Here is a 26,976-nt window from a genome sequence, read left to right as displayed (position 1 = left end):
TTTGGAAATTTAATTTTTTAAATAAATCTTGATCTCTGTGGAAATTGTGAGCTCTATTTAGAATGCTTCTCTATTAAGATCTCCATCCTTTAAATCAATGGTATTGTTTCTCAATAACACCATCACCTCTCCTCACTTTCTTCATTCACTGCCCGTCCCAAAAGTTGGATAACCCACAATATTTAACTGTCATTTCTGAACCTACTGGCCTAACCTTTCTGTTCTTACTATGCACCTCGATTTTTTGCTCAGCAATGATTATATTGCCTCTTGATTCCATAACTCTACTCAACAGATAATTCACAGGACTTGAATTTTTGTTCTCTTTTCTTACTTCCTCGCAGTCCTATATTTTTATTCATATAAATATATATCTATTTTCATTTTCTTCCAGCATATCTGCCACACTTTTCATGATACGTTAATGAGTTGTTTCTCACCCAAGACCTCTATCATGTTTGTTTGATTGTACATTTAGCTGCAACACTTGTCAACACAACTATGGCTATATCTCAAAAGTAACACATTGGTTACGAAGCTGAGTCATAATATGAATGCTGGATTTTTTTTCCCTTTAATATGACAGACAGTATAAAGGAAACCAAAATATCATAAGCATTTGCAGCATTTTCTGTTTTTAACTTTTGATTTCCAGGATTTGTGGCTTTTCTCTTTTATAAATGTAGTCATATTTCCTGTGTACATCTATAAGTGTTATTTCTGTTGAAGCATGCATTATGATTTCACCTTCACAGAGCAAAATAGGAAAAATGTTTATAATTTTCATGAGTATGCACTTGACACTACAGAACATTCACAACCAAGAATCAACAGAGGAGGAAGAGTCCTCTCATGTGCCAACATCCCCCTGATTTATTGTTCTTTAATTCAAATCTTTCTTCTTTGATTTACATCGTTCTGGTTCTGCCTGGGGCGGTGATTTGTCCCTGAACACGGTAGGATTGAGCAAAAATCTCCATTGTCTAAAATGCTGGGTAAGACCCTGAACTTGTCCAATATCTAAAATGCTGGGCAAAAATTCTGGGCTCAGGCTGCAGCAGACACACAACAATGCCAGAATGATTTCTGTCTGGGACTGAACCAAACATAACACACTCGACCAAAACTAATTCACTATCCTTTACACTTTGGGCTAGACAGTATGGAGCTTACAGATATATCGAACATTTAACTTCAATGGAAGTCCATTCATAGAGACATTAGGCATTCAATTTCAATCAAAATCCATTCACACATCCACTTAACTATCAGGAAACCTATCGACTTCAGAAGGAAACACCAGAAACACAATAGATGACACAGATTTAGACCAAAACACATAAAACCATAAGATATAGGAGTGGAAGTAAGGCCATTCAGCCCATCAAGTCCAGTCCACCATTTAATCATGGCTGATGGGCATTTCAACTCCACTTACCCTCATTCTTCCCGTAGCCCTTAATTCCTTGCAAGGTCAAGAATTGATCAATCTCTGCCTTGAAGATATTTAACGTCCTGGCCTCCACTGCACTCTGTGGCAATGAATTCCACAGGCCCACCACTTTCTGGCTGAAGAAATGTCTCCTCATTTCCATTCTAAATTAACTCCCTCTAACTCTAAGGCTGTGCCCTTGGGTCCTAGTCTCCCCACCTAACAGAAACAACATCCCAGTGTCCACCCTTTCATAAGCCATAGAAACTTAAAAGTTTCTATTAGATCTCCTCTCAACTTTCTAAACTCTAATGCATACAATCCCAGGATCCTCAGCCATTCATCATACGTTAGGCCTACCATTCTAGGCATCATCCGTGTGTTTCCGTGTGAATTTGACGGGAGATAACTGGGCACCCTGTCTGTATAACTGCCAGCTGTGATCTCATCTGTGGGTGGCCTTTATCAACAACAAGCTTTTGGAGAAACAGCTTCCCCACAGGCTTCCAGCCCTTAATAAGCAGCTTCGGAACCGAGAACTTCAGAGACCAAATGGAGAACCAAAAACCAGGAGACCAAACCAAGGGCATCGTGGGAAGAAAAGACATCTGAGGCGGGGAAGCCAACAAGAGCTTTCTGAACATGAGCAATCAGACACGGGCCTGTTCCGAATTAAGAGAACTGACAGCAAGAACCTCAGCAACTGGGTGCACTTTAAAACCACATTTTCTTCAGTGGTGAGCTGAAACTTCCAAGACGCCAAAATTTCAACCTATCTAGCAGGGAGGGGATGGCAAGGGTGACAGTATACAAGAATATAAAGATTCGATAATGAAAATTGTTGTCAGAGTTAGAGTCAGAGAGATGTACAGCATAGAAACAGGCCCTTCGGTACAACCCGTCAATGCCGACCAGATATCCCAACCCAATCTAATCCCACCTGCCAGCACCTGGCCCGTATCCCTCCAAACCCTTCCTATTCATATACCCATCCAAATGGTTCTAATACTGTTTAATCAAACTAATAGTCTATTTAATAGTATTACTGTCCTCTGTATATCTGATTGTGTAAATTTACGTGTTTAGTGCTTTTAGAACATAGAATATAGAAGAGTACAGCACAGAACAGGCCCTTCAGCCCACGATGTTGTGCCGAGGATTATTCCTAATCTAAAATTAAATAACCTAACCTATACACCCCTCAATTCACTGCTATCCATGTGCATGTCCAGCAGTCACTTAAATGTCCCTAATGACTCTGCTTCCACCATCACAGCTGGCTATGCATTCCACACATTCACAACTCTGCGTAAAGAACCTACTTCTGATGTCTCCTCCATACTTTCCTCCTAATATCTTAAAAGTATGACCCCTCGTGCTAGTCAATCCTGCCCTGGGGAAAAGTCTCAGGCTATTGACTCTTTCTATGCCTCTCATTACTTTGTATACCTCGAGCAGAACACCTCTCTTACTTCTTTTCTCCAAAGAGAAAAGTCCGAGGTTAGTCAATATCTTTTCGTAAGGCAAGTCCTCCAGTCCAGGCAGCATCCTGGTAAACCTTCTTTGCACCCTCTCAAAAGCCTCTGTTTCTTTCCTATAATAGGGCGACCAGAACTGGACACAATACTCCAAGTGTCGTCTCACCAGGGACTTGTAGCAAAACCTCATGGCTCTTAAACTCGATCCTCCCATTAATGAAAGCCAAAACACCATATGATTTCTTAATAACCCTAACAACTTGGGTGGCAACTTTGAGGGATCTATGAATTTGAATACCAAAATCATCTCCACACTGCCAAGAATCCTGTCTTTAATCCTATATTCAGCATTCGAGTTCGACCTTCCAAAATGCATCATCTCACATTTATCCAGGTTGAACTGCATCTGCCATTTCTCATCCCAGCTCTGCAAGCTGTCTATCTTGTGCTGTAGCCTGTAACAGCCCCCCTATACTATCAATGGCACCTCCAACCTTTGTGTCATTGGCTAATTTATGAACCCACCCCTCAATCTCCTCATCCAACTCATTTATAAAAACTACAAAGAGCAGAGGCCCAAGAACAGAGCCCTGCTAGACACTACTCAACACTGACCTCCAGGCTGAACACTTTCCATCTATAATCACTCTCTGCCTTCTGTCAGCCAACCAATTCTGAATCCAGATAGCCAAATCTTCCTGTAGCCCATACCTTATGACTTTATGAATGAGTCTACTTTGGGGAACCTTATCAAAAGCCTTGCTGAAGTCCACATACACCACATCCACTGCTTGACTTTTGTCGACCGGTCTCGTCATATCCTCAAAGAACTCAATAAGATTTGTGAGACACGACCTGCCCGTCACAATGCCATGCTGATTGCCTTTAATCACGCTTTGCTTTTCCAAATAGTCATAAATCCTATCCCTCAGAATTCTTTCCAAAACCTTGCTGACCACAGATGTAAGACTGACTGATCTGTAATTTCCAGGGATTTCCCTATTCCCCTTTGTGAAAAGAGGAACAATATTCGCCTCCTTCTAATCCTTTGGTATGACTCCCATAGACAGCAAGGAAGCAAAGATCTTTGCCAAAGTCTTAGCAACTTCTTTTCTCACTTCCCGGAGCAACGTAGGATAAATCTGGTCTGGCCCTGGAGACTTATCAATCTTTATGTTTGCCAAGATTTCCAACACATCAACTTCATCAATCTTGATCTGTTCAAGCCTGTATCCCAGCTCCTCAAAGTTCTCATTCACAACAAGGTCCATTTCCTTAGTGAAAACCAAAGCAAAAAACTCATTTAGGGCTTCCCCTATCTGCTCAGACTCCACACATAAGTTCCTGATGCAATCCTTGACCGGACCTATCTTCTTCCTGCTCATTCTCTTATTCCTCACGTATGAGTAAAATGCCTTTGGGTTTTCCGTAATCCTTCCCGCCAAGCCTTTTTTGTGCCCTCTCTTGGCTCTCCTCCGTCCATTTCTGAGCTCTTTTCTAGTAAGCTTGTAATCCTTTAAAGCTGTGCTAGACCCTTGCTTCCACCACCTTACGTAAGCTGCCTTCTTCATTTTGGTGAGAAGCTCCTCTGTTCTCATCATCCAAGGTTCCTTAATCTTACCCCTTCTTGCCTGTCTCAGAGGAACAAATTTGTGCATCACTCACAACAACTGTTCCTTAAACAGTCTGTTGTGCCCTTTCTGTGGAACAATTGCTCTCAATCTGTACTTCCCAAATCCTGTCCGCTAGCGTCATAATTTCCTTTTCCCCAGTTAAAAATATTCCCTTGGTAACTGCTCCTTTCCCTCTTCAAGGCTATGGCAGATGTGAGGCAGTTGTGATCACTGTCACCAAAGTGTTCTCCCACTGCGAGATCTGGCACCTGTCCTGGTTTGTTGCCGAGCACCAAATCCAAAATGGCCTCTCCCCTCATTGGTCTGTCTATGTACTGAGTAAGGAAGCCCTCTTGAACATACCTGACAAAAATGGCTCCAACCAAACAATCTGCACTAAGGAAGTTCCAGTCAACATTGGAAAAGTTGAAGTCACCCATAACAACAACCCTGTTACATCTGCATTTTTCCAAAATCTGCTGGCCTATGAGTTCTTCAATCTCCCTACTGCTATCAGGGGGCCTGTAGAAAACCTCCAGTAAGGTGGCTGCTCCCTTGCTGTTCCTGACTTCCATCCATACTGACTCAGTAGACAAACTTTCCTCAACAACCTTTGTTTCTGTAGCTGTGATGCACTCACTGATTAGCAATGCTACACCCTCTCCTCTTTTTCCACCCTCTCTGTTCTTTTTAAACATTCTAAACCCTGGAACATCTAGCAACCATCCCTGCTCCTGTGAAACCCATGTCTCTGTTATAGCCACAACATCATAGTCCCATGTACTGATCCATGCTCTAAGTTCATCACTCTTATTTCTGACACTCCTTGCGTTAAAGCAGACACACTTTAACTGATCTCTTTGTTTCAGCACGTGAAATACCTTCCCGATAGATTCACTACATCCTATCACTACCCCGTCTACAATGACCCCCCCTCCCACCCCCCCATCTCAGATATATAGCTTTGGTTCACAGCCCCTTGCCAAATTAGTTTAAACCCTCCTGAACCACACGAACAAATCTCCTACCCAGGACATTTGTACCCCTCCAGTTCAGGTGCAACCCTTCCTTCATATACAGGTCCCACCTTCCCCAGAAGGCATCCCAATGGTCTAGGTATCTGAAGCTCTCCCTCTTGCACCAGCCTCGCAGCCACGTGTTAAGCTGCACTTGCTGACTGTTCCTCACCTCATTATCTCATGGCACCAGCAGCAAGCCCGAGATCATTACTCTACTCATCCTGCTCTTCAGCTTCCAGCCGAGCTCTTTGTAGTCACTTTTCAGATCCTCAATCCCTTTCCTGGCTCTATCATTGGTGCCAATATGTACCACAACTTCTGGCTGCTCACCCTCCCCCTTCAGAATCCTGTAAACCCGATCAGCAACATCCTGGACCCTGGCATCGAGGAGGCAACTTACCTTCCAGGAGTCCTGTTCCTGACCACAGAATCTCCTGTCAATCCGTCTAACTATTGAGTCTCCTACCACTAGCGCTTTTCTATTCTCCCGCTTCCTTTCTAAGCCACAGTGCCAGGCTCAGTGCCAGCGACCTGACAGCTATGACTTTCCCCTGGTAGGCCATCCCCACCACAGTAGCCAAAATGGTATGCTCATTGCTGAGTGGAATGGCCTGCTGTATCTGTTGTTTCCCTTTCCTCCTCCTGACTGTAACCCAGCTGTCCTTATCCTGTTTCTGAGGAGTGACCACCTCCCTGTACATCCTCTCAATTTCTCTCTCAGCCTCCTGGATGATCCACAGTTCAACCAGCGCCAGCTCCAGTTCCCATCTCAGTTTTCAAGGAGCTGGAGTTGGATGCACATCCCACAGATGTGGTCGGCAGAGACATGTGTTGTGTGTCTCACCTGCCACATTCTGCAGGAGAAACATATAACTGCCCTAACATCCATACCCCACTAATCTGAAAGCCCACACAGGACTAAACAAGGAAGAGAAGAAATAAAAAATGAGAAAACCTGAAAACTTAGTGAGTTTACAGACTCTTAGTAAGGTTAGAGGAGGTGGATGGGAGGGAGGCCCTATGATGTGTAGAGTCTAGGGTTTAGATCTTTTACCTGTAGTTTTATTATGCCTACCTTTTTTCTTTATTTAGATAAATGCAGAGATTCTTTTGCCCTGAAACACCTGCCTACTGCTTTCTTCATTTCACCTTTCTAAATAAGTCGAGTGTCTTGAACCAGGGATCTGGGGGGCAATTTGAACCACCTAAAATCAACAAATTAATGCTTGCAAACCAGAACTTCATAATACTGAAGAAAAGAAAAACTGCCCCTTACAAACAACAAAGTAGACTTACCAAACATTTGGAGTCTGAAGTTAATGGTCTAGATCTTCCAATCAGCTTTATTTTAATGATACCATTAATCCATTTGAAATAAGTGGGCTACAGCTAGCGTTAAAATAACACAGATCTGAAACAAAAAAGCAACTATTCCATTGAACTCATGGTTAGCAACTTAATAAGTGGATCAGTGGCACTGATGTAGGTGCCTTCTGATAGGCTGCTTGATATTCTTTTTACCGAGAGTTGAACTGATCTCAAAGAATGCACACTGAATAAAGTGACACTGAACCACTAGTTCACTGAAAGTAGAGTACAATTTAATTTCCTTTTCGTGCACATCCAAGAGTCATTTCACCTTCACCCTTATGTATCATGCATTCATAATTAAATCAAAATAAACCTTAAATATTAATTGCTCCCCATGATCAGTACAGTAATCTAAAAATATAAATTGGTTCAATGCTTGTACATTGAAATTAAAGGAAACATTAATTTGTATCGAAATGCACATCAATCAAAAATTTCCTTGGTATTGTTTCAACTTACATGGCTTATGAAATATTAATTATAATCAAATCAATACTATTATTTGAAATTAAACAGAATTTTATAAACTGCAAGCAAACATGACAAATTGATACAGATTTAATTTTGCATTTTCTATATATCACTGTCAGTTAATATGAAACAAATTGCAATATATTTGCAAAATGGACGTAGACTGAGATTCTGACTGTTTTGAACAATGACGTGGTGAATAGATTTAGGTTGCAAAAAATGCTTTCGTAGAAACATAGAATCTTTCAATCCCATCTATTCATCGCTGCATCATATACATCAATTCTTTTTCTTTCTAAACACATTCAATGTCCATTGAACCAACTTATACTTTCGACTTAATTATTTTTATGATAACAGTGGGCTTGACTTTCTGATGTAGAATCATAGAGATGTACAGCATGGAAACAAATCCTTCAGTCCAACCCATCCTTGCCGACCAGATATCCCAACCCAACCTCGTCCCACCTGTCAGCACCCGGCCCACATCCCTCCAAACCCTTCCTATTCATATACCCATCCAAATGCCTCTTAAATGTTGCAATTGTACCAGCCTCCACCACTTCCTCTGGCAGCTCATTCCATACCCGTACCACCCTCTGTGTGAAAAAGTTGCCCCGTAGGTCTCTTTTATATCTTTCCCCTCTCACCCTAAACCTATGCCGTCTCGTTCTGGACTCCCCACCCCAGGGAAAAGACTTTGCCTATTTACCCTATCCATGCCCCTCATAATTTTTTAATCTTGGGAGAAAGTAAGGACTGCAGATGCTGGAGATCAGAGTCGAGAAGTGTGCTGCTGGAAAAGCACAGCAGGTCAGGCAGCATCTGAGGAGCAGGAAAGTCAACATTTTGAGCATAAGTTCTTCATCAAGAATGCGGGGTGAGGGACCGTGGGGAAGGGGGTTGAGAGATAAATAGGAGGGGTGGGGCTGGGGGAGAGGTAGCTGGGAATGCAGCAGGTAGCTGCAGGTGGGGGGAGTGATTGTGATAGGTCAGAGCAGAGGGTGGAGCGGGTAGGTGGGAAGGAATTTGGACAGGGAGGACAGTTCAAGAGGGCAGTGCCGGGTTGGAGGATTGGATCTAGGATGAGGTGGGGAAGGGAGGTGAAGAAACTGGTGAAATTGACATTGATACTGTGAAGATGGAAGGTCCCGAGGTAGAAAATGAGGTGTTCTTCCACCAGGCATTGGGTGGTTAGGATTTGGCGGTGGAGGAGGCTCAGGATTTAAATGTCTTTGACGGAGTGGGAGGGAAGTTGAAGTGTTTGGCCACAGGGCAGAGGGATTGATTGATGTGTATGTCCCTGAGATGTTTTCTGAAATGTTCCGCAAGTTGGTGTCCTGTCTCCCCATTGCAGAGGAGACTACATCAAGACCAATGGACGCAGCAGATGAGGTGTTTGGATGTACAGGAAAATCTCTGCCAGACGTGGAAGGATTCTTTGGGGCCTTGGATGGAGGTGAGGGGAGGGGGTTGTGGTATCAGTGCAGGTTTTACACCTTTTGTGGTGGCAGGGGAAGGTGCCAGGTGTGGAGGGTGGGTCGGTGGGGTTGTGGACCTAATGAGGAAGTTGTGGAGAGAATAGTCTCTGCAGAATGCTGAAAGGGGTCGGGAGGGAAATATATCTCTGGTGGTGTGGTCGCATTGTAGGTGGTGGAAATGGCAGAAGGTGATTCCTTGTATCTGGAGATTGGTGGGGTGGAAGGTGAGGACCAGGGGTTCTATCTTTGTTGAGGTGGGAGGGGTGGGGTTCAAGGACGGAGGTGCGGGAAGTGGGAGGGGAAATTGCGGTCCTTGAACATCCCAGATGGCATCCTATTTCAAGGACCACAATATCTCCTCCCATTTGGTCAACAATGCCCTCCAGTGCATTTCCTCTACTTCCTGCACCTCTGCCCTTGAACTCCAACCCTCCATCCACAACAAGGATAGAACACCCTGGTCCTCACCTTCCACCCCACCAATCTTAGGATACAATACATCATCCTCCACCATTTCCGCCATCTACAATCAGACCCCACCACCAGAGATATATTTCCCTCCCCACCCCTATCAGCATTCCTCAGAGACCATTCCCTCTGTGACTCCTCCCATTAGCTCCATGCGCTCCCGCCCCCCCACCCCCCACTCCTGGCACCTTCCCTTGCTGCTGCAAGAGGTGTAAAACCTGCACCCACACTTCCCCCCTCACCTCCTTCCAAGGCCCCAAAGGATCCTTCCACATCAGGCAGGTATTTTCCTGCATGCTCAAACACCTCATCTGCTGTATCTGTTGCTCTCGATGTAGACTCCTCTACATTGGGAAGACAGGACTCTAACTCGCGGAATGCTTCAGAGAACATCTCTGGGACACATACCCAAAACAACCTCACTGCCCTCTGGCCGACAACTTCAATCTCCCCTCCCACTCTGCCAAGGACATGCAACACAGTGGCTCAGTGGTTAGCACTGCTGCCTCACAGCACCAGGGACCCAGGTTCAATTCCAGCCTCAGGCCACTGTCTGTGTGGAGTTTGCACGTTCTCCCCGTGTCTGTGTGGGTTTCCTCTGGGTGCTCCAGTTTCCTCCCACAGTCTAAAGATGTGCAGGTCAGGTGAATTGGCCATGCTAAATTGCCCATAGTATTAGGTGCATTAGTCAGAGGGAAATGGGTCTGGGTGGGTTACTCTTCGGAGTAACCTTCCGAGGGTCAGTGTGGACTTGTTGGGCCGAAGGGCCTGTTTACACACAGTAGGGATTCTAATCTAACCTAAAAAAAAAAGTCCTGGGCCGCCTCCGCTTTCAAATCTTAGCCCCCCGACACCTGGAGGAAGAATGCCTTGTCTTCCACTTTGGGACCCTCCAACCACATGGCATCAACATTGATTTCATCAGTTTCCTCACATCCGCTCCCCCCACCTCATCCAAGATCCAACCCTTCAACTCGGCCGCCCCCACCCTTGAATTGTCCCACCTGCTCATCTACTTTCCCACCTATCCGCTCCACCCATCATCACCCCCCACCTGCATCTACCTATCACCTTCCAACAACCTCCCCCCCACCAGCTCTACCCCTCTCCTATTTTTCTCTCAACCCCCATCCCTGCACCCCCGCCCCCAACATTCCTGATGAAGGGCTTATGTCTGAAACATCGACTCTCCTGCTCCTCAGATGCTACTTGACCCACTGTGCTTTTCCAGCACCATACTTTGCGACTTAGTTTCTAATATGCTGCCAGAGGAGTCCTTATTAACTGTTGCTAGATATTGGAAAACAGCAGAGGAGGTGTCTATGTTCCACGGTTCACAATGCCAGCAGGCAAGCTTCCAACTCTATTTCATATAGACAAACAAATTAGCAGCAGGAGGAGATAATTTGGATCCCCTGGCATTCAATAATGTTATGGCTGATCTGATTGTAGCTTCAACTACACCTTCCTGCTTACCTTCAAGCATTTGGATAATTATCATAATAAATCTGTTAGTCCTTGGTTGAAAACATTGTCCCTCATGTTCTGTCTTGATTTGCATCCACTGGTACTTGAACGTTCATCAACATAATTCTTTTGGAGCTTTGTTGGATTTTTCCAAATCTTGGAGCTGAACTAGACTGACATCCTAGACCCAAGCATTCTTCAACTACGTTATCAATGGCCTTCCTTCCTTACATCCTAAGATTAGAATTGAGCATGTATACTGATGATTGCACAATGTTCAACACCATTTATGACTCCTCAGATACTAAAGGAATCTGTGTCCATAATCAACAAGATCTGGACAACATTCAAGCTTGAGTTGATTAGAGGTAAGTAGCATTTGCGCTACATAAGTGCCAGACAATGATCATTTCCATCAAGGGGCATTCAATGTCATTACCATCACTGAACCCTCCACTTTCAATGTGATGGAAGTTACTATTGATCAGAAACTGAACTAAACTAGCCATATAAAAACTGTGGTTATAAGAGGATATTAGAAATTAGGAATTCTGTAGAAGCAACTACACGGTGGCACGGTGCCTCACAGCGCCAGAGATCCGGGTTCAGTTCCCGCCTCAGGCGACTCTCTCTGTGGAGTTTGCACGTTCTCCCCGTGTCTGCGTGGGTTTCCTCCGGGTGCTCCGGTTTCCTCCCACACTCCAAAGATGTGCAGGTCAGGTGAATTGGCCATGCTAAATTGCCCGTAGTGTTAGGTAAGGTATAGATGTAGGGGTATGGGTGGGTTGCGCTTCGGCGGGTGCGGTGTGGACTTGTTGGGCCGAAGGGCCTGTTTCCACACTGTAAGTCATCTAATCATCTAATCTAATCAACTCAAGAAATCTTGTAGATCATCTGCAAAGCACAAGTCAGGAATGCAATGGAAAAGTCTTCACCTGTCTAGATAAATGTAACTCTAACAGCACTCAAAAAACTTCTATGATAATTTAATCCACTTGAATAGTACCCATCCACCAACTTCAATGTTCAGTCCCTTCACCCCTGATAAACAGTGGCATCAGTATATGGCACCTACAAGATGCACCACAATAACTCACCAATACTCCTTTGAAAGCACCTTCCAAACCTGCAAACTCTACACCTAGACGGACAATGACAGCAGATACATAGGTACATTACCACTTGCAAGAACTCCTCCAAACTACATACCACACTGATTTGGAACTATACCACTGTTCCCTTACTATCACTGTGACAAAAAACAGGAACTCCCTTCCTAACAGCCCTGCTCCTAACCGCCATCAACTTCAGAGATTCAAGAAAGCAGCTGAAAGTTCCCTCCTTAAGGCATTTGGGGAGAGGTAATAAATGTGGGCCAGCAATGTCCGTGAATAAAAGAACCTGTGGGCTTTCATCCTACCTTCTCAGTGTAAAAGAAATCCTGAATCCAGTGGATGGGTTAAAGAAAGAAGCTCTGGTCAATGTGTTGCTTAAATGTTCAGATGATTGACACATTGCAGATTTCACAGAGCAGGTCAGAAATCTAAAATTGAGTCCAACGTTTCAATTTGGTGACTGCAAGATACTAATTCTTTTATCTTTACACAGGTGCTGTCAGATCTGCTGAATATTTGTACCATTGTTTTTATGTTAGATTTGCAATTCTGTATATTTAAAGTATGGCCCTTGATTTATTTAAAAATGAAGTTCTATGAGGTATTTTGTTCACATATGTTCTTCTGAAGTATGCAAATATCAAAACAATCTCAGTTACCATTTTATCAGTTTGGTCTCGCACCATCATAAAGATTCTTTAGTGTGCATGCTGAATCCAGTACTATTCAAAAAGCACCTCACTGGATGAGGTAAACATTGTTATTCACACATTATCTAGTTTGCTCCTGCCACTGTGGAAATTTAACTTTGATAAACTGCTGTTCCCTTCTTAGACAATGTGAACTGCAAAATAATTGGTTACTAACTCAGATTATTAGATTCCAGGTTCTCACTACTACTTTGGGCCCAATATATTTTTTTAACCCTTTAATTTTCTATATATTTATTGGGAGAGAAAAATAATTGAAATCATGACTTAATAATCTGATACTACATAGTGTGTTTGATTTCTTCACAGTTTGCACTTGTTACTTACCTGTTACGGGCAGAATACCGTGTAAATTTTGAATGACCCCTCCTTACCCTGATACCACTCGATATATCTTTGCTAAGCCATTTAGTTGTCAGTTGTTTTGCTTCAGTGAAAAAGTGAATTTATTTCATAACTTCATTCTCAATAACATTCCCAATTCCACTTGAGTCAACCCTCACTCATGACATAGTTGCAGTCTTTTTATTGATAGGAAAATCTGAACGGTGTGTTTTTCTTTCAATGACATTCGTACAGAGAGTTATTTCTGTAGTTTATTATCAATGCAGCCGTGTCCATCTTCTGAAATTACGTAAGGATCAGAGCAGATACACATGTAACTTCCTACGGTGTTCACACAGGTTGCAGAGCTGTGACAAGCAGGCCTTGTAACATCTTCACATTCATTAATATCTACAATAAGGAAACATACCTTAAATATCACAATAAAGCTCAATGTTCAGATCTGCTTTATCTGAGCCCTCACTGCTATTTTCTGTTACTCTGCTTCCATCATTAGTGAAAAGAATAGGGACTAGCTAGGCTGCAGATTCTTCAATGATGTCATTAAGACTTCCTACATTTTTTTACATGGGATGTCAGCATCACTGATAAGGTAAGTATTTGTTACCTGTTCATAATTTCCCTTGGACTGATTGATTTTGCAGGCCATTTCAGATGGTGGTTCAGTCATTTGTCATTGATCTGGAGTCACATGTCGACCAGGGTAGCTAAAGATGGCAGATTTTCCTTCCCGAGAGGGTATTACTGAACCAGATGGGCTTCTATCACATCAATGGTTGGCCACCCTGACTGAACTTACCTTTCAAGTGAAGAGTTTGTTAATTGAGTTTAAATTCCATTAACTGCCTTGATGGGAATTAAACCAATGTCCCCAGATCTCCACCTTGCTCCCTCATCTTGGTCCTTGTTCATTTAAGATGAAATGACAGTATGCAGGGGATGTGGAAGTACTGGTGTTGGACTGGGGTGGACAAAGTCAGAAGTCACATGATTCCAGGTAATATTAAGATTTCAAACAAATGCGTTGTACTGTAACCTGGTATTGTGTGACTTCTGATTATATACAGAGCCATCCTGTCTTTGTCACCACCTCAAATACCTAACATTCTCTTGCAATCATCATCTATTCAACAATCCATGCTGAAGACTTGTAAAACTCAGCCATAGTTTTTTTTAGATTAGATTCCCTACTGTATGAAAACAGGCCCTTTAGCCCAACAAGTCCACACCAATCCTCTGAAAAGTAACGCACCCCAGGCCCCTTCCCTTCCCCTAACTTTACCCCTGCCTAACGCACCTAACACTACGGGCAATTTAGCATGGTCAATTCACCTGACCTGCACATCTTTGGATTGTGGGAAGAAACTGGAATACCCGTAGAAAACCCACACAGACACGGGGAGAATGTGCAAACTCCACACAGACAGTCGCACGAAGCAGGGGCCGAACACGGGTCCCTGGTACTGTGAGGCAGCAGTGCTAACCACTGAGCCATCATGCCACCCATTTACATGTCACTTATCATCTAGAAGATCAAGGCCAGCAGATTAATGGGAATACCATAACCTGTATGTTCCCCTTCAAGCCACTCACCATCCTGACTTGGAAATACATCACCTTTTCCTCAGTGCTGTGGGGTCAAAATCTTGGAACTCCCTCCATCATAGCATTACATGACTACCTACAGCAAATGGACTGCAGAGATTCATGAAGACACCATTTTCACAACTGCTGGCCCAGATAGCAACACCTACTTCACATGTATGAATTTAAAAAAATATCCGTTTAGGACATCATGTGAGCTTTATGCTCAAAATTGGTAGTCAGAACAGTTGATTTGAAAGGAACTTAAGCCTGAACCTGAATTCTCCTACTTTATATACCTCACTTCATTCTACTTTTACCCACTCGGCCATGACAGAGGGATTACATCTCTTCCATCTACTCTCAGTAAAGTTTATGCACCTGCCTTCATCTGCATTACTTCAAAATTCATGGCAAGAGTGATATGTTACTGGAGAAGATGTGATGCCTCATTATTATGTACTCTCCCCTCCTCTCACCTGCTGAATAGAAACCTTGGTATGACAGACAGGCAGGTACTTGGCGACTCCAGATTGCTGCTTGTTCCTACCAACCTCCACCTTTGACAACTGGCACCAACATCTCAAGGTATGCTCAATGGGCAGCGACTGCAAGCACCTCACAATCATGGATGTGGGCATCTGACACCTGTCAGCATCTATGCATAATCAATCTGATCTGCTGACATATATTCTGCACTTCAATTCTGCACTGGAAAGTACGTTGGCACCTTTCATTGGAGTGCTTCTGCAAGGACACTTTACATGCAGACAGTCAGGCAGCTCGCTGATGAGACCAGGGTGTGTCTCAGGGCTGCTTGCTTGCTGCCTTAGTACTAATTCAGTACCTTGCCCTGACCTGGATGCTGACAGCATTCCTGCCCTGTCTTGCTTTGCCATTTAGGATTTTGCCATCTGAGCCTCACTTTGAATGTTCACAGTGCTTCTGTCTTGTTTTGCCATTTAGTGCAGACACAAAGCCAGGTATCTTGTCATGCCTGTCAGTAGTCATTAGTCAAGAGGGTGGAAATGTCAAGCACACACCTGCACGATGTGTCAACAGTTTACACTTACATGGTGCATCAACTAAGTAGCCATGTCTCAAAGGGTAATAGTCCTCAGTCAAAACAAGACAGTCCAATCAATCAGGAAAGCATCCACAATCAGTCTAGGGGCTTGGGAACAGTCAGACATTGTGGTAGTAAGGTTCAGGGGGGTCTGTACCATTGCAGTCCAAGGCAGTGGGACTGCCATTAGTCATGTGCAAACAATCTGGGAAAACGCAGATAGCCAATCAACATGATATACAGATATCAGTCAACTGTCTGGTCAGTCTTCAGTTTGGTCTGTCCATCTAAATTGGTAAAGGGCCTGGGCCATGGTAATCTTGGGTATCAGTTGTGGGAGATATGAGGAACGTTGTTGTGGTAGGGAGGTGTGGGGACTCAATACTGGGAACTGGAGACCGCGACTTGGAATGCAGAGGGAACAAGCATAGAAAAGGGAAGAAGTTCAACATATAGATTTTGAAGCTGATAGTCTGGTGGTGGAGGCTGAGGGATATTGTGAGAGGGTGGGTTACAGGAAATCACTACCATTCAGGCATTGTTTGAGATGGGTTTGGGTGGGGTGGGATACAGGGAGGAGGAGGAGAATGTGCATCATATTGGTGGACCAGGCCCAAACAAAGTAAAATTGTTTGGTGCTTGTTTCTGTTACAAGAAGCAAATACAGTTTCTGTTTGTGTGATTTCTGTTTGCGTTTGATGTTTGCTATTATAGGTGAGTGTTTTGAAATGATTTGAAGCCTTTTTGCATATGATGGTCCCACATCGAACGATGTTTGAATACGACCATGAGCACTGGGGAAAGAACAAGTGATTAGTAAAGTTTGTAAGAAGGGATGTAGCTATGGACATTAAGACATTGTGACCTGGTACTTAAATAGCGATTGAGATAGAAATATGCAGTTGTATGTGTAAGCAAGTGTCAGCTGTGTTGTCTCTGCACCATGAGCAGCACTGGTTTGTTGCTGCTGAGTGATGGCAAATCCAGACTGTCGACACTTGACTGGCTGCATGGCAAGATGACACTCGGAGGGGATTGCAGGGTACCCCAGTAGTAGCGCATGCATCCAGCTTGATGAGTAAGAGAATTGATCAAGCAGCAGACAGGAAGGGGACCCTGAGATGTGGTGGATAGTTAATGAGGCCAGTTTGGAATGAACGCACAAAGAAAGTCACTAGACTTCACAGAGAGAACATATTGAAGAATCTCAATGAAAATGACACTCGATCCACTTCTGATAAGATTCAGCTCATTGGTGCAGGAATAGCACCACAGTACAGACATAACTCATGTTGTTGAACATAGGTGCACCTCATGCCATACTCAAAAGCAGATAAAACCATTTCCACAGAAGGGTTATACTGGGGGCTTGGAACATTACATCTGTTTCCCTTTGCACTGAAGCTGCCAGACACATTGAGCGCTCACTGTTTTTATTGAAATCTATTTCACTTAGCTGTTGAACTCTTCCAACATCAATCATGGTTGGTGCCTCCATGCTGCTAATGTCCACTTCCCCTCCATAAATTCTGGCAGATTCTCAATGAAGCCACAATACAGTCTGTTGAATCTTTCCCTGGGGCAGGTGGGTTCTAGGTTCCACACTCACTCCTGCACTTACAAAAGGGTGAAACTTCAGGCCACCCTCATTCTGGCCACCCTGATTAAATAAACTCACTGATTTAATTCTTGTGAGTTGATTGTGATCTGGACTTTGAAATCCAGTCCTCTGCATTTGCAATGGTGGAAACCTGAAAGGCAGACTATGAGTGAGTTTCTACTCTTCATATTTCCCGGAGGTTACTTGTTTGGTCTCTCTTACCTCAGCTGCATGGACTCCATCATAGTTAAGGATGCAGGAGACCATGAAGCCCAGCTCAGAAGGTTTCATGCCATTAACTATCTTCATGCACTATCAGTAAAGTATTGCTTGTTTCTGTCTTTTGTCAGAAAATTGCATATTTTAAGAAGATAAATATGAACTGTGGAAAATGGATCAAGTACTCGGACAGGCCAATTGTTGTGGTAGTCCATGACTCAATCATTTCCACTGCAATTTTTTGTTTTCTTGAATGGCATTAATGAGGTCTTTTGTCTGCTCTAACAGGGCATAGATCAATAAAATAAGACCATAAGACATTGGAACAGAAATTAGGCCATTTGGCCCATCAAGTCTGCTCCACTATATAATCACAGCTGATAGGTTTTCAACCGTTTTCCTGTTTTCTCCCTTGATCCCCTTAGCAATCAAGACATTATCTATCTCTGTTTTAAATACACTCAATGACCTGGACTCCATATTCTTACGTGGCGATAATTCCACAGTTTTAGCACTTACTGGCTAAAAAAGTTTCTCCTTACCTCCGTTCTAAAAAATCTTCCCTTTACTCTAAGGTTGCATCCTCGGGTCCTCGTCTTTCCTGTCAATGGAAACATCTTCCCAATGTCCACTCTGTATAGGCTGTTCAGTATTCTGTAAGTTTCAGTCAGATCCCCCCTCATCCTTCTAAACTCCATTGAGTATAGTCCCAGAATCCTCCAACTCATATGTTAAGTCTTTCAATCCTGGATCATTCTCATGAACTTATTCTGCACCTGCTCCAGGGCCAATACATCTTTCCTGAGGTATGGGGCCCAAAATTGTTCACAATACTCTAAATGTGGTCTGACCAGAGCCTTATAAAGCCTCAGATGTACATCCCTGCTTTTATATTCTAGTCCTTTCGAGATGAATGACAATATTATATTTGCCCTCCTAACTACTGACTTAACCTGCAAATTTACCTTAACAGCAACCTGGACTAGGCCTCCCAAGTCCCTTTGCACTTCTGATTTCTGAAATTTCTCCCCATTTAGAAAGTAGTCCATATCTCAATTCTTCCGACCAAAGTGCATGAGCTCATACTTTCCCATGTTGCATATCATCTGCCATTTCGTTGCCCACTCTCTTAACCTGTCCAAATGTATCGTAAGTTATTCAAAATGAAATTCATATCAGTTTTGAGTAATAAAAGCAGGCTTGGAAATAGCAATAAGCAAGAACCTGTAACTTTCCAAATAAAATGTACCTAATACAGAATGTTGATTATAATAAACATATAACATTAGCATGAATTATGCCCCCATTGACTGTTCCACGTGATTGAATAATTTCAATACTTACCTTTGCAGACTGGTGAATCACTGCTCCATCTATTGACAGTGCAGATCAACTCCTCTGGTCCAAACAAGTGAAAGCCATGATGACAAATATATGAAACAATTGATACTCCAGAATTAGTGCACTGTACAAATGCTCCATCTTCTATTGGTGGTGGAGGTCCACAGGATATGACTAAAAACATAGAAATTGGAGATATCGTGACTAGCAAACAAATTTATTGAGCAATTTGTACAAAATCTTCTCACATGATGTTCACTCGTTATTTTCGAAGTGTCTCTCCTTGATTTAATAGGTAAAGTTTGACCTTTGTAGTGCAATAATTCCTTCACTTCTGCATAAATTTCTTTCAGCAGACATTTCAAATTAGTATTTTTGACAACAGAAATACATGAAAACCTCAGAAAAAAACGTTAAAAGTCCAAGATTGATGGAAGAGTGGTGACAAATGCAGAATTATATGTAAAGTCTGGTGATGGGAGTTTTTGATAAATTTATGCTTAAAATGCAAGATTTGAAAGATGCTGCACACTTCTTTGACCATAAAATTATAGATACGTTAATGCATTGCCTCAATGCACTCACAATTTATTTTCCAACAAATAGTCAGCTAGAATTTTTCCAGTCATGGTAAAGGTTATGGAAGCACAGCAGTCAATCTCATTGCCAATAATCGCAAGGTGGGGCAATATATGTACCTTGTTGAGGACTATCGTGCCATGCCTGAAGGTTCAATCCAGGAACTTGATCACACTGCATGAAACCTTGTGGGTACTGCTCTAACTGGAAGGCATCCAGGGGCACCTCTGTGATTGCGGTGTTGTCACAAATGACTCGGGACAGTGAATGTTGGGCAAGTTCGTATCTTTGAGCTGATGTAAAGACACCTGGATTTTCCCACCAAAATCTAAGGAGCAGAGAGCAGGTTTCGTTATGTTATTCGCATTACATAGGAGTAAGTGCAACCTTTGTTTTAATGTCACAGGATTTCAAATCATAACAAAAATCACAAGCACCAATACTGAACACTTGGCCACCATCTGAATCCTGAGATTAGTTTCAAAACTTCTCATCTTCTATTTCTTTCATAATATGCAAGACAGTATGCTATTTATCATATTTACTTACATGTAAATGTAGGCATATAAATGCATACACAAACATCTATACATGCACACACAAACATATAACATACATATGCAACATTTCCAGGCAACACAAACATATTTCTACATGCCTATAGCTTACACACATATATATAATATATACTGTGATCATTAAGACAGGTTCTGAGCAGCACTTCTGGTTATGTAAGCTGCATTAACAGTGTAACCACCTTGTAGAAAGATACATAATGATTTATGAAGAAATATGAAACATTGACGTGCACCGACACACAAGATTGGTGACATTATTGGTAAATCAGTAGGGTGAAGGTGAACTCTGGAGGCAACTGACAGTAAGAATCAAATATTTAAAAAGATTATGCACTTTGTTAAAATTCCAAGTCTACAAAGCCTCACCGACGAACAATGCTGAAATATCAGAAGAGACAAGATAAATTAAAATGTGAGGAAAAGGAAATGCTCATGACCTGGAACAAGACTTCAGCAGATGACAAGTCCAATACCTGTAAAGGTATAATTATGAGATAGTCGTTGTACAATGAATAATTAATACATGGAAAGTAGTTGCAAATAAAGCAGTGGGAGTGAAAACTAGGATGACTGAGGAACAACTGTGTATCATTCTCAGAGACCTTAACAGTGTTCCTTAATTGGCTGAACAAAGATACAATGAATCTGTAATTATATTGTTTCTTGTGGCTAAGGAATAGAACACATTTGCATTTATATGGTGTTATACATGCCTCACAGATCCAAAAGAACTTCACAGAACTGATTTTTAAGTGACATCACATTTTAACATGAGATTCTGCTTAATTGTCCTGGAATCACATGAAGATTGCAAGGAGTGACTCTTCAGTAACTTCACCGGAATAAGAAATAGATTGTTTTGTTGCTTGAGGCAAATTATGAAGGAAAAAGTGTTTAGTGTTTCAGCTCGATGATAAAAAGGTAGTAAAGGCAGACCCAAGTGCCTGAAATTAGTCCTCAAGCCTTGTGATTCTGAAGCTTGTGAGATAACAGTCTTGATATTCCTTGTTGATTGGGCTAAGAGTAAGTTCAAACAATATGAAGGTTGGTACTAGCCTTTGTACATGTTCTTAGGAGTTCGATAATGGAAGTTATGTTTGAGGGGTTGGAGAGATGGTGGGGGGCAATATTACTGTTGTGGGCAGTGTGCCTGACAATGTTAACAGAACTGTGATGGAACCAGTGTAGGATTGAGCCAAAATCCCTATTATCTAACATACTGGACAAGGCATTGGACTTTTCTAGCATCTAAAACACTGGACAAAAACCTGAACTCAGACTGCAACAAATACATACAAAATGATTTCAGTCTGGGACAATTGTTCAGCCTGGAATTCCAATTCATACCTCCACTCTAAGAGAGCCATCAACCAAAACAAAGACTCTGGACTAAGTTTTACACTTCGTGCTATCCATCCTGGACAGTATGGGGCCTACACAGATACCGGACATTAAACTTCAATCAAAACACATTTACACAAACTCTTAACTATCCGGAAGCCAATTGACTTCAAAGAGAGCACCAGTAACACATTGGCAACACAGATTTGAGAAGAGATAATGGGTCATATGATCTGTATAACTGCTAGCCCTGATCTGACCTGGGAGGAGAAGCTTTGTCAACATGTTTCTGCAGAAACAGTTTTCCCACAGGTTTCCAGCCCCAACAAGCAGCTTTGGAAACAAGGATCACCCAGGCCAAACTGAGATACTCTGGAAGCTAAACCAAGAGCATCATTGCAATAAAGGACATCGAGAGGGGAGAAGCCAACCAAGAGCTTCCAAACACAGGCCTATTCCAAACCATGAGAACCAACAACAAGAACCTCAGGGTGCACTTTAAAACTGTGTCTTCCCCAGTGGTGAGTTGAAACTCCCGAGACCGCAAAGTATCTGACCTAGCTAGCGGGGAAGGGAAGGCAGAGGTGACTGTGCATTGGGACCCCAAGGGTAGGAAGCCTGATTAAAGATCCTGTAAGTAAAGCTCTCATTTAGGTCCTATTAGTACTTAATCTGTGTTTTATTTAATAGTGTATTTAATTACTCACCTCTGTCTAATTGATTGTGTCAACTTCACTGTTTATTGCATTTAGCTTTATTTCTTGTATTATGCTTATCTTTTTGTATTTAAATAAACACAAAGATTATTTTGCCCTGAAACACCTGTCTACTGCCTTCTTCATTTCCCATTCCCCAAATTAGTCCAGTGTCAGAACCAGAGATCTAGGGGTGATTTGAAACACCTAAAAACTGCAAGTTACTGAGTGTAAAACAGAACTGTAGAACAGAGTGCATAGTTCATCTTCTGCTACCATATACAGGAAAATTTTAAAAATGATCCCTTAACTGCACTAAGGAATTGGACTTACTTGCAGCCATCTTTTGGGTATTAGGTATGCTATTCCAGAACCAAATTGTGATCCACCATGTGCACATACATGCCTGCCATTAATTGTGCTTGATACTATCTTATTGAGGGACAGTTTGCAGAACTGATTATTGAAGCAGCAGTTATATAGTAATCGTGATAGACTGCAAGCCCTTAGAATACAAATCTACAATGTCTAATAATTGCACATTGTTTAAAAATTGTGGATTGCCCTTTCAGGATAGAGATCAGGAGACATTTCCCTCAGAGAGTTGTGTGCTATTTGAATTCCTTGTCTCAGAAGCACAGAAGCAGGATTATTAAATATTTTTAAGGCACATTCTTATATAAACCCAAAGAACTGACGATGCTGGACAACTGAAACAAAAACAGCAAGTACTGGGGAAGCTCAGCAGGCCTGGTACCATCTGTAGAGAGAAAATATCAACAGTCAAGTCTAGATGTCACAAAAATTTCAAAAAGACAAAACATATGGCTCTAAATCTGAATGCACGTAATGTTCATAACAAGTAAATTCATTAACAACACATCTTTTAAGTAAGCAACTATAATCTGATAGCCATTGCAGAGGCAAAGCTGCAGGACCACAAGAATTGGGTTCTGAATATTGAGGGGTACACAGCATCTTAAAATGAATAATAAAGGGGGAAAAGTGGTGGTATGGCACTCTTCATCAAACAAGGCATCGGTATAATAATTAAAGGTGACAATCAGTTTTGAAGAACAGCTTTCTCAGACTCTAAGCATTAACTCTGTTCTTCTCTCCACAGATGCTGCCAGACCTGTGGAGTTTCATGCAGAATTTTCTGTTTTGATTGAACCAGAGGTGACCTTGGTGCTGGTGATCAAGAGGCAGCATCAATTTGGGTGGAGATGAGGAATAGTAGGGAAGAGGAATCACATGTAGGATTGGCCTATCACACCCCTAAATGGATGAGGTGGAAATATTCTATACTGGTTCCAAAGTCATAGCAATAATCACATAACTTTAATCTACATGTAGACTGGAAAAATTCAATTGGTGACAATAGCCTGGATGAAGAGTATTCAGAATGCTTTTGAGATAGTTTCTTACAGTGTGGAATCAACCAGAGAACAAGTTATATTAGATTTGATATTGTGTAATGAGACAGAATGAATTAATAACCTCAGGGTAAAGCCACCTCAAGGCAGCAGTAATTACAATATGATGCACTTTGCATTTATTGAAAGAGAGAAGATTGAGTCTAAGATTACTATTTTAAATGGAAATGCTGCAGCTATATGAGCATGAAATTTAAGCCAGCTGAAATGGACTAATACTCAAATCAACAGAAAAGTAGTGGCTGGCACTAAAGGAGATAATTCAGAATGCTCAGAATATAAGTAGTTCTTCTATAACGTGATGGTTGCATTCTTGAGCAACCCTGCATTATAGAAAAATTGGACTTTAGAAACAGCGCTTAAAAGTGTTGAGGATGTAATCGTGTTGCAGGTAGCATTTTAGAAACAGTGTCCCAAATTTGTCAATTACATTATAGCGAATTCTCACTGACGAAACACGGTATAACAGAACAATCTGCAAACGTATTCCTCTTACAAAAAAAAAAGATCCAGGAGAGGACCACCAGCACAGTTCATGAAAACATCAGCTTAAGCAAAAAGGATATACTGGCAATTCAGAGGGTTGGTCAGAAAGTAAAAAATGCCAGACCATGACTAGAAGGTTACTCAGGAAAAAGAAATTAGAAAATGAGAGAAAGCTAACTAGAAAAGTAAAAATAGATAGCAAGAGTTCTGACAGGCATTTAATGGGATCTAATTTTTTAGTGATGACCTAGCATGAAGAAAGGAGTAAAGCTTTCTAAACAGGATTGTTGATTTACAGGCCTATACTGTACATTTAAATTAATATTTAATAAAAGCTCCTTTCAACTTGTACTTTAATCTTAAAAAAAAACAGGATGACTGCTGGACCACTCCATAAGAAATCATAAACTTTCATCATGAAGAGACTTTTAAGTTTACTTTCTTTGACACAATAAACAATTTGTTGAACCCTTATCATATAATGGAACTCACCAAAAATATCATGTCTTTTCAAGTTATAAACATTTTATTTATTTTCCAAGGTTTCCATATTATGATCATAGGACCATAAGAACAGGAATAGGCTGCTTGGACTCTTGACCCTGCTTCTCGTGTTCAACAGGATCACTGCTGATTCCTCATTTCCACTTTCCTGCCCTTTCCCCATAACCATCGATTCCCCTTCAGCGTTGCTGGCCTCATTCAACATTTTCAGTAATACCTCTTTCTAAAATATCTCGCCAGAGCTTCTACAGAAACCTAACTTTTATGTCAATTGATCCACACTCTTATGAATATGTGGCCAAAAAAGATAAACACACTTTCACAATTACATTGCCAGCTACGGAGCGTTCACTCTAATATCTGTGAAAATTAGTTGCACTTCAAAACCCCAAGCAGCTAACCTCATTTCAACCAAATAAATGCTAGGACATATTCCATACATATCCATCCATGTGATTACACTGGATGTTAACTTTCTGGTACTTCAGAATAAACTCCTAATTTCTGATAATTATCTTAATCCTTTTGTTTTGCCTTCCTGATTATTTAACCACTAGTTTATTCGAAACCACTAAAACATAACAGCAATGAGGAATTCTTTTTCTGGTTCTGCATTGGGGCAGTCCTGAAGACACCCCCCCCCCCCCCCCCCCCCACCACCACCTTTCATTCTGTTGTATATTTATGCTGCAGCCTCTATTTTCCCCTTTAATGTCTTTCAAGAGTATTGCCAAAATACCAGTCTTAATTACAGTTAGAGATTCTTTCTCTGAAATGTGGTTCTTTTCTAAAATGCCAATCACTGTCAGACCCACTGGCCCTATTTAACCCCCGTTTTCAGAAGATTGTAGTTGCTCCTTTTAGCATCACTGGTAAGGCTGGTGTAGAGTCAGAAAAACGAGTTAGAGCATGAACAATGCTTGACTAATTTTGGAGAGGGAAAAAAATGCTGTGCCTTTCATTAGCACATGCAATAATTTAACATTTTAAAGAAACATTTGGAACACTTAAATATTGCCCAAGCCAACCTGACAAATTTACTTGGGGAATGGGAAATGCCTGTGAAAAATTGTGCCTCTTTCCTCAGCTGGTGATGGAGAAATGGGCAAAGCAAGGAGCGATTTCACTACTTGTAATCTCTGACACTTACATTTCTGTGTAGTTGGACTTCTACTTTTATCAATAAATAGTTGTTTTTATCACCTTACTCATATATTCCAAGGTGTCGGTTCATTAAGTAACAGCAGTCATTATTCTAAGTGAAGAAAATAGTCTAATCTAATGTAAACAACTAAATTAGTGTGAACTCCTAGACCTCATTTCAATCTCAAAAGACAAATTTTGACCAGAAGAAGCTCAAAATCGCCTGCATTGGAATCCGCTTGCTGTCATTAATGGCATTAACTCTCAGGGCTGTCCCACAACATCTCACATCCCAGAGGAAGGATGTGTCTCTAACAGGGGTGCTGTAAACATTGCTTGTGGGGATGTGACTCCCCTTGATCTCTAAGGGGTTGATTTGACTTGAAGTCAATGGAAGCAAAAATTAGGGATGATGCAAAGTAAACTAGTGAGCTCCCATACCTGTTTTATATGGTTACATAAATTCATGATTTAAAAAAAAACCTGCTTGAGCTGTTCTGTGCCAACATTGTCTTCTCCACTGTCTTCCCTTGTTGAGTGCAATGTGAAAACCATGATTTAAACTAAAATGCTAATATAAATAAAAAGGCCCTGACAAACTTTGGTGGCTGTTCTTACTGTATGATCATTTGAGCAGGTTAACACTGGACATGTTCAGCTCCTGATAATTCCACATACATAAGTAATATGGGAATTGTAAAAACTCTATTAGTCCGATTATCCAAGAGTGATACCCAGATGTGAATGCACTAGAGTCTATTATTATGGAAGTAATAGCTGGACATTCAGAAAGGCTTAACACAATCAAACAGAGGCAGCATGGTTTTATGAAAAGGAAATCATGCTTGGTAGAGTTGTTGGAATTCTTTCATGATATAACGAGTGGAGCTGAGAAAGGGCAAACAGCAGCATACTTAGATTTGATAAGTTGTTACAAAAGTGATTATTGAAGAATCACGTCCACATAATGGGGGGTGAAATATTAGCATGAATTGAGGATTGTTGACACAGAGAAGACAGGTCATTAATGGATCATTTTCAAGTTGGATACAGACAACTGGTGGGATGTCACAAAAATTATTCCTTGGAATTCAATTATTAAGAAGATGTTTCCACTGATGGGGTAGTCTTGGACTCAGGGGCATAATTGGAGAATAAGGAATACTCAATGAAAACTCAGATGTTAAGGAATATTTTCTCCCAGAGGTGAGCAAATGTCTGAAATTCTCTTTCCCAGAGAGTTGTGAATGTGAGATCACGATTTAAAGAGGAGGTAGACAGCTTTTGAAATATTAGGGAGTTGAGGGTGATGAGTGGTTAGCACAAAAGAGGAACTGAGGCCTGGGGCTGATCAATCATGATCTTGTAGGATGCCCGAACAGGCTTGAAGAGCTGAATGGCCTACTCATCCTCCTATTTCTTATGTTGTTATTT

General features: G+C 41.7%; 1 protein-coding gene across 1 annotated transcript in view; it reads right to left on the bottom strand.

Moving 5' to 3' along the window:
* Positions 1–13,208: 13,208 nt before the first annotated feature.
* Positions 13,209–26,976, bottom strand: part of tpo (thyroid peroxidase) — a 97,603-nt gene continuing 83,835 nt past the window's right edge. The window contains exons 12-14 of the mRNA XM_072549119.1: positions 19,479–19,687; positions 18,784–18,954; positions 13,209–13,360 (exon numbers count right to left, since the gene is read on the bottom strand). Coding sequence (XP_072405220.1) covers positions 13,209–13,360; positions 18,784–18,954; positions 19,479–19,687 — 532 coding nt within the window. The remainder of the gene's footprint in view (positions 13,361–18,783; positions 18,955–19,478; positions 19,688–26,976) is intronic.

The sequence above is a fragment of the Chiloscyllium punctatum genome, chromosome 3, assembly GCF_047496795.1.
Source record: "Chiloscyllium punctatum isolate Juve2018m chromosome 3, sChiPun1.3, whole genome shotgun sequence".
In the NCBI taxonomy this organism is placed as follows: domain Eukaryota; kingdom Metazoa; phylum Chordata; class Chondrichthyes; order Orectolobiformes; family Hemiscylliidae; genus Chiloscyllium; species Chiloscyllium punctatum.
This window is presented reverse-complemented; position numbering and strand designations above follow the sequence as displayed.